Here is an 8,149-nt window from a genome sequence, read left to right as displayed (position 1 = left end):
TTGTGTTAGAATCACATATTAGATATGTAATTTATAATATATTATTAAAAATCAAACCAAATGTAATTTCAAATACTTTATTAGCATGAAATTCCTCCCTTAAGAGCTTCATCTCTTCATGTAATGAAACATTCTCTTTCTTAAGACGCTTAATTTTCTCTCTCAAAATGTGGATGTATTTCATCTCCTCTCTCAATTATTGCAGTATTTCCCAATATTCTCAAGTTTGTGGTCAAAATTCTTGAGAGTGAATCTTGTTTTATTATTTTAATTAAATATTTTTGTGACAAGTTCCTTGATTAAGACACAAAATTCCACTTCTAGTTTATTTCCCTCACTCCCTTTACCCCTCACTTCCTCAACTTCTTCCTGTCTCATTTCCCATCTCTCTCCCACATTCGCTTCCTTCCTCTTTAACTTTTTTTTTTGGAACTTCTTCAGCTCATTTTACAGGTTTACTCTCACTTCTTTTCTCTCCAACTTCTTTTTAGCAATATATTTTTGGACAACCTTCTCCACTAACTCCTCCGTCATAACTTTCATCCGTAAAGCCTTGTCCTTCGTGTAGTCTTATCTTTTAGGGATTTAACAACCTCGGTCTCTTTTTCCTCTTTCGTCGGTGTAATCTCCGAAGCAATCACCACATGTATGAGCAATAGTGATTTATTATTTATAATGATAATGCATTCTTATAACATAATAATAATGAATCACACTTACCGACACAATTTTGAAGATATTTGAAATTGATTCACACCGGCCTACTTTGTAAGGATTCCGGTCGAGTATTCTAGGAATCCAGATGGGGAATCTTCTTGCAGGCCACCCCTATCATCCGTTAGCTTAGGGAATCGCTCATATGCCCATATATGTTTAAACTCCAATATGATGTATTAAATATCAGTCAGGACATGTATTGAATATTTAAAAAATAAGAAACAACAAGTAAAACATACTCTCTGAATGGAGACAACAATAAGTTATCTGTATAGCATACGTGCACCTGCAAATGTTGTATGAAAGGGGTTACTCATCATTCTTGCCAATATCATCAATTCTATTATTAACCCCATCCTTTAAATATTCATACCCCACACTGCTCTAGGGGTAACTATTGAAATGATCTAAGTTATTAACAATTTCAATGTACTTATCTACACAACTATTCTTCTGTGGAGATGTAAGTAATAGATTCTCCACACAAATCAAAAGTATCAACTTCACCGCATCATCATCTTATTTTTTTCGGTGAGTGAGAGATTTGCTTCTTTTAAATCTTCCTTCGTCACACTTTCTTCTTTCAAGTATGTCTCTCTAATTCCATTTCTTTTCTTTTCCCTTATTGTTTGACCCTCTCCAGACTCATTTGATCTAACAGGTCCAAATCTAAGACCCGTAATGAGGGCAAAGTCAAGCTCAGTCAATTTCATGATGATGCCTTGAACGTTGAAAGTTATGTCACCAATATGCTTCCGTATTGAACAATGCATTACTTGACCATGGGCCATCCACCTAGCCACCGACAAATCCAATAGATGTCCAAAACTACTCTTCTTAAACATCTCTTTTCTAGTAGGATTGTTGTCAAAATCTTTAACATGTATTCCTTTAAAAACTGAATGGAACAATTTGGAGAGACTGCAATCTTCTTATAGTCCAAGCAGGTGGTACTTCTTGGTTGTTTTCGACCTGCATTCCAATAAGGGTCGAGATTATTATCCAATAAGGGTAGAGTTTTTCATCCACTAAGGGTCGAGGTTGACAGTGGGACACTAAGGGTCGAGGTTGACATCCACTAAGGGTCGAGATTATCATCCACTAAGGATCGAAGTTGACATCCACTTGGTTAAGGGTCGAGGTTGTCATCCATTGAGGGTCAAGGTTGACGGTAAACATTAAGGTCGTGGTTATCATCCAATAAGGACCGAGATAGACAATCTTCCGTTCAGGTCGACGTTGTCATATTGATAATCGATCGTTACTGGATGCCAATCTTTACTGTGAGTGTTGATAACCTCGACTATTATTATATGCCAACCTCAACCGTCCCAAATATTAACAACCTTAACCATTATTGTAAGAAAACCTCGCCATTATTGTATGCCAACCTCGACCGTGCTAAATATTGTCAATGTTGACTGTGCTAAATATTAACAACCTCAACTATTATTGTATGACAACCTCAACCATGCTAAATATTGATAACCTCGACCATACTAAATATTGACAACCTCAACTGTTATTATATGCTAACCTCGATCTGAAGAAAATGTTAACAACCTTAAGCATTATTATATGTTAACCTCGACTGTGCCAATTATTGACAACCTCGACCATGCCAACTATTGAGAACCCACAATAGCAGGAAAAAAGATCAAATATTATCCACATATATTTGTTTGCCATTTTTACAGTTTTTGGTTGCGAAAGAAAGTGTTTTACGAAAAGTATAAGAATTCAGAGTCGAAAAGATGATGACGTAGATAATTATGATGAAATAACAGAGACAGAAGGGGTGGAGGTGGGTCTCAGAGAAGAAACTTCGAAAGGGAGTGGCAGGATCGAGGTCGTGACTCGAAATGGAGCCCTATAATCATTTTTGTCGTTATGAACTCATTTCCGTATGACGTCTTTAGGTCCAATTTACGGCTTTTGGTCAAATCCGCTCTGTTCATTCTCTTCAAAATTTTGAAGAAGGTAAATGTTCAGAGAATGACCAAAATCTTCAGATCTGATGGCCTATAACACAACAAGATAGTAGGTATTGTTCCAACAAGCCGTTGATATTTTTTTCTCACTATAGGCCACTGCTAGCTCAAAATAGTGTGAAGTTCACACATTCTTATGAAAATCATACGCCACAAATATTATTAATGGATTAGATGTACCTTTTGATGGGCCTCGTGATCAAACAGATTGGATCGACATTTTTTTATGGGCATTGGGAATCCTAATAGTCAAAGTTTCTCACTCACGCAAGTTTTTGTTGTACTTATATGTGATTAACTAAGAACAGTACAACGTTATCTCTGTAGGCCCCACAATGATGTTTATATGTAATCTAACCTATTCATAACATCACATATACATGGTTGACGGGAAATGACAAATATCATATTTATCGAAAAGGTTTATGGCCCACCTGATAATTTTCAATGGTTACATGCAACTCATACTATTTATTGTGGTGTGGTCCACTTCATTTATAAGTAAGCTTAAAATTTAAGTTATATATTACGATGAACTCATACAACTGATGGATTGTGTAGATTAAAAACTTAAATCACAAAGGGCTAACAACTGGATACATTACCATCTATCATAGGACTTACAGCCGCCGTCCTCTCTTCATTCATCATTACTTTCCCAGGTGTGCAAGGCAATTTGGTTTGAAAATTTTTTCAAGACATGTCATATGACTACCCTCGGAATATTTAGAACTTCATTTCAAGAATTTGACCATACTACAATAATAAATTCGCTATTGTGTATTTGTATTCACTTTCATAAACCCCATAGGGAGATCTTCGCAAACCCTGTTGGATTCCCTGTTTGTCAAAATAAGGACTGAAAAGCTAATCACCAGAACCTAATCTTATTGTTTTTTAGAAAATTAAAGGACGAAAGTGGATTTGGGCTTGTTTTTCAAGGAAAATCCTTTGCGCGGAAGTAGCATCCAATCAAGCTGTAGGTGAGTTTGAAGTAGAGTGGGTCGCGGACACTTTCATGTCCAAGATGGATCAGAGAAGCCCCGATTGGAGGCAGAAGTCATCAAGCCGAACTTCTTAGTTTTAATGGATTATTATGTATAGAAGATTTCCTCAAATGGCTTGCCAAAGTAGAATGATATTTCGATTACATGGATGTGCTAGATCATAAAAAGGTGAAGTTGGTAGCTTTCAAATTAAAATCCGGTGCTTCTGCATGGTGGGAGCAATTACAACTCTCACGTGCCCGACAGAACAAGACATCCATCTCATCATGGTCATGGATGAAACGCCTTCTTCGATCACGATTCCTCCTTAGTGATTACGAGCAGGTATTGTTTCAGCGATACTAAAATTGTCGATAGGGGAATCGAACTGTCACAAATTACACCGAAGAATTTTAGCGATTGACAACACAAAATAATCTGTCAGAAACAGAATCACAAAAGGTAGCACGATTTATAGATGAACTATGATCGATGATTCAAGACCATGGATGAAGTAGTTCAGTCGACAGGTAAGGCAGAAACACATCTTGCAAGAGTTCCTATTTAGCCTTACCCTTCAACTCGGCCTCCCATGACGGGTCTCACTCATGATTCAGAACTGACACGAGGAAAGAAACTAGTAATAGGACATCCTCAACCTTCTGCAACCAGTGGGAGCGGCCCATTTAGGCTTCAACGCCCCGTAACCTACCTGACCATTAACAAAGGGGGTATTGAAGATGAGGCTGCAAAAGAAGACCCTGGCTTTGATGAAGATGAACAAGCCACTAAGGAAGGAGCACATGACGAAAAATAGATGGACAAGGATCGTGGTGAATCTCTAGTCGTGAGACAATTAATGTACACCCCACAGAAAGAATTACATCCACAATGACATAATATATTCCGTACACAGTGCACTATCAGCGGCAAGGTCAGTGATGTGATCATAGATAGTGCTAGTAACGAGAACATCGTTTCGAAAGTGATGGTGGACAGGTTGCAGCTACCTACGAAAAAACATCATTTCCCTTACTCAATTGGTTGCATTAAAAGGGTGAACGAGACCAAGGTAACTGAACAATGCACTGTCTCGTTTTCAATTGGTAAAAGTTATAAAGATAAGATACTTTATGACGTGATAAATATGGAAGCATGCCATATGTTACTTGGTCGACCATGGAAGTTAGACTGTGATGCAACCCACCGAGGATGGTCGAAAGATAATCCTTTCCCCTATGACATCAGAGAAACACCCTGAAGCTTCTAAAGTAGAGGGGAGCTCTCTCTTGACCATTCGAGGTTTTATGGAGAAATCTAAGGAAGCCGGCGAGGTATACGCCACAGTGGTAAAGGCAGAAGAATCAAAACCCTTAGACATTTCTCCAAGTTTAAGGCCTTTCCTGAATGAATTTAAAGAAGTCTAGTCTAAAGATTTACTCAATGGATTGCCCCCCATGAGAAACATCCAACATCATATAGGCCTTGTCCCCAGGGCTAGCTTGCCTAACCACCCTCACTGTTAGGTGAGTTAGAAAGAATGTCAGATCTTGAAGGCAGGAGTGAAGGAACTGATCGATATTAGTCAAGTCAAAGAAAACATGAGTACATGTATTGTGTAGCTCAAGAGCTTCATGTCAAGTACAAGAAAATGACTAATAAACATTGGCATCAGAAGTTATCTCAGAATCATGAGCTAAGTTCCTTGAGTAACTGGAGGACGAGTTTTTTTCAAGTTGAGGGGTCTAATGTAGAACGTGTCGCATGGCTGGACCAAAAGGTGGACCGTAAATTGATCATAACTTTTGATCTGAATATCGTTATGGCGCACCAGATCGAGTATCAAGAACTGAAGCGGCACGAGAACTCGAGGACGAGTTCTTTTGAAGTGGAGGAGACTGATGTAGATCGGGTTGCGGACACTTTCATGTCCAAGATGGATCAGAGAAGGCCCGATCAGAGGCAGAAGTCATCAAGATGTTAGAACCTTAAAATAGGCATATCTCGCAAACCAAAATGAGTTACTCGATGTACCATATATGATTTTGAGGTAGGATGAGCTACTTTAGCCAACCAACCTAGCTCTACCGGGTTTCCCATGCCGAATTTGCAAGATTCCATCATATCGACGGTCAAATTTCATGTTTAATTCTGTTTTTATTATAAATACTAAGTTTTAGTTTGATTATAACTCTTCATCCATTGGGCTTTAAGAGTTGAAAAGTGTTTAGAAAAATTAGAAGAATAACATGGTTAAGCCATATAAGAAACTTACTATAAATAGAAAATTTAATATTTATAGTAAGTTACAAATTTTACGGAGTTTTAGTTATAGTTTAATTCCTAAACTCTTTTCAAGTTTTGGTATCCCTATTTAAAGGGTTGTAGATTCATTTATTTCAGCTATTAATATTCAACAAATTTATTTTGACTTTCTAGAATTATTTCTAATTTCTATTTTTCACGGTGAATTCAAAAAGTCTTTGTGAAGAGTCCATCAATCAATGCGTTGCATGTGATGTTCAGCCATCAATCAATCAAAACTAAATGTGGGTAGGCAAGATAAATGCATTGTATGTGATGCTCAGCCATCAATCAATCAAAACTAAATGTGGGTAGGCAATATATTTAAACTAACTTCAGCTTTCATGTAAAAATCTGGCTTTTCCCCTTCAAATTTGGACCGCTCGCTATTCACTTCCAACCATCCACTTGATACCCATTAATTGGATGGTTAGCGTGATTCCAGAGATGCATTCCATTCACAATGGGACCCACAATTTGGATGCTCCATAAAGCTCTACGCCAGTGCCACTTGCTAACAGGATGAGTCACCACCTCGCTTAACTAATATAGGAGTTTAAAGCAAATATAAATAACGTCTGTGTCACGTTAATATATATATGAATTTATTACAAAATACATTAGCATCATTGCTTTGGTTACTGCAAATAACTAAAGAGCTACGTGCTGAAGAGGCAATTCATGCCGCACGTGTGAGATTTGGGCCGCTCGCCTGGTGGGGACAACCACTACACGCCCTGACCATGAAATTAATCTAATCCACTCATCAGGTGGGCCATTGTATCAATATAGATAATTGATCACATCTGTCCCTTCACCCATTTTTCTCATACAGCTGGGGCCACCTTGATGATTCAACCGAGATGAGGGGGGCCGTCCACGGTGGGTCCCACTTGATAGGTGAAACGATGCACCACTTTCGCACGTGCCAATGAATGGCCCACTTCAGCCTAGCTCTTCAGCCTCAATAATGCATGACAAAAACATTATATTTCACAATAGCATCTCCACTTGTAAGGTTGAACTTGTAAGTCTGAGCCTGGGCGTAGCCCCTGGCGAACCTAAACAGCCCACTCCCTCCCACCACTGGCATTTCCCTTACCTTCGATAGTACAGTGTTCCTCCCGAGCACTGTAACTGTACTCCCATTGTACTTCCCATCCAAGAATGCAAAGTTCATCGCCATGATCAATCCAATCTGCTCCTGTGATGCGCAAGCGTACATGCCCTGAGCTCTGCCCACTAGCTTCGACGTCGGATCAGGGCCCACCGTTAACGGATCGTCGATCACAAATACTGTACTGAACCCGGTTCTCGATTTGTTGGCCGATGAACCACTGGCAACTAGGACTGTAGTTGGATTGGGACCACTTAGTGTGTCATGCCAGTAAAAGTTTATGTGGGAGATTTTCTCCTTACCGAATCCAGTCGCGGGTCGCAGGATGGACGGTGATGATCGGTCAGATTTCGCGGCGGCGGCGACGACGAAGAAGAAGAGGAAGAGAATGATGGGTGCAGAAGGGGACTTGGGAGGAATTATGGCCATGGTGATGAAGAGCTGCACTAGTGATTTAAGATGGCTGGGTGATATGGTTGCAATACAGGTATTTATAGTATTGAGAATGGGAGCTCTTGAGCTTTCCTCACACCTACATTTATTCTTGATCACACATGCAAACCTTGCTCCTGTTTGGACATCCTAGCCGTGCATTAGGTGGGTTCCACTGTATAGATAACCTGGCATGTGGATCATTAAGTTTAGGTCATTTGGTGGACCTCAATCTATGAAAACATGTACAATTAAGAAAATTTTGTGGACCGTCTATAATTTGATGTTTTTACAAAGTGGTTGAGATGGTGAGTTGGCTACCTGAATTTCGGGAGAAATCATTACACTGGCTTCCATGTGCAGAGTCCCATGTGATGAACGGATCTGATGTTTACTGTACGATCCATAACCGCGTCTGGCCATGTGTGGTGCTGCCCATGTGACCAACAAAGCTTAGCTCTTTAAGAAATGAAACGTAGCATGAAAACAAAATGATAAACTGGGCCCTTTTCGCTGAAAAATAAAGAAAAATATTGAAGAACAAAACGTGATAGGACGAGGGAAAGCAATGAAAACAAAGAAAAGGAAAGGTCACCTACCGG

General features: G+C 39.3%; 1 protein-coding gene across 1 annotated transcript; it reads right to left on the bottom strand.

Annotated features, from left to right (window-relative positions):
• Positions 1 to 6,566: 6,566 nt before the first annotated feature.
• LOC131237473 (dirigent protein 22-like) lies at positions 6,567 to 7,674 on the bottom strand. Its single transcript, XM_058235258.1, has one exon. It carries the CDS (start codon positions 7,542 to 7,544, stop codon positions 6,963 to 6,965), a length of 582 nt encoding a protein of 193 aa, XP_058091241.1. The 5' UTR covers positions 7,545 to 7,674; the 3' UTR covers positions 6,567 to 6,962.
• Between the last annotated feature and the right edge of the window lie 475 nt (positions 7,675 to 8,149).

The sequence above is a fragment of the Magnolia sinica genome, chromosome 2 (assembly GCF_029962835.1).
Source record: "Magnolia sinica isolate HGM2019 chromosome 2, MsV1, whole genome shotgun sequence".
Classification (NCBI taxonomy): Eukaryota; Viridiplantae; Streptophyta; class Magnoliopsida; order Magnoliales; family Magnoliaceae; genus Magnolia; species Magnolia sinica.
The sequence above is the reverse complement of the archived record's forward strand: the minus strand, read 5'-3'. Positions and strand labels throughout refer to the sequence as shown.

What these genes read in the sequence shown, in the direction of transcription:
- LOC131237473 (XM_058235258.1), bottom strand. Translation starts at nt 7,544, where the DNA reads ATGGCCATAATTCCTCCCAAGTCCCCTTCTGCACCCATCATTCTCTTC.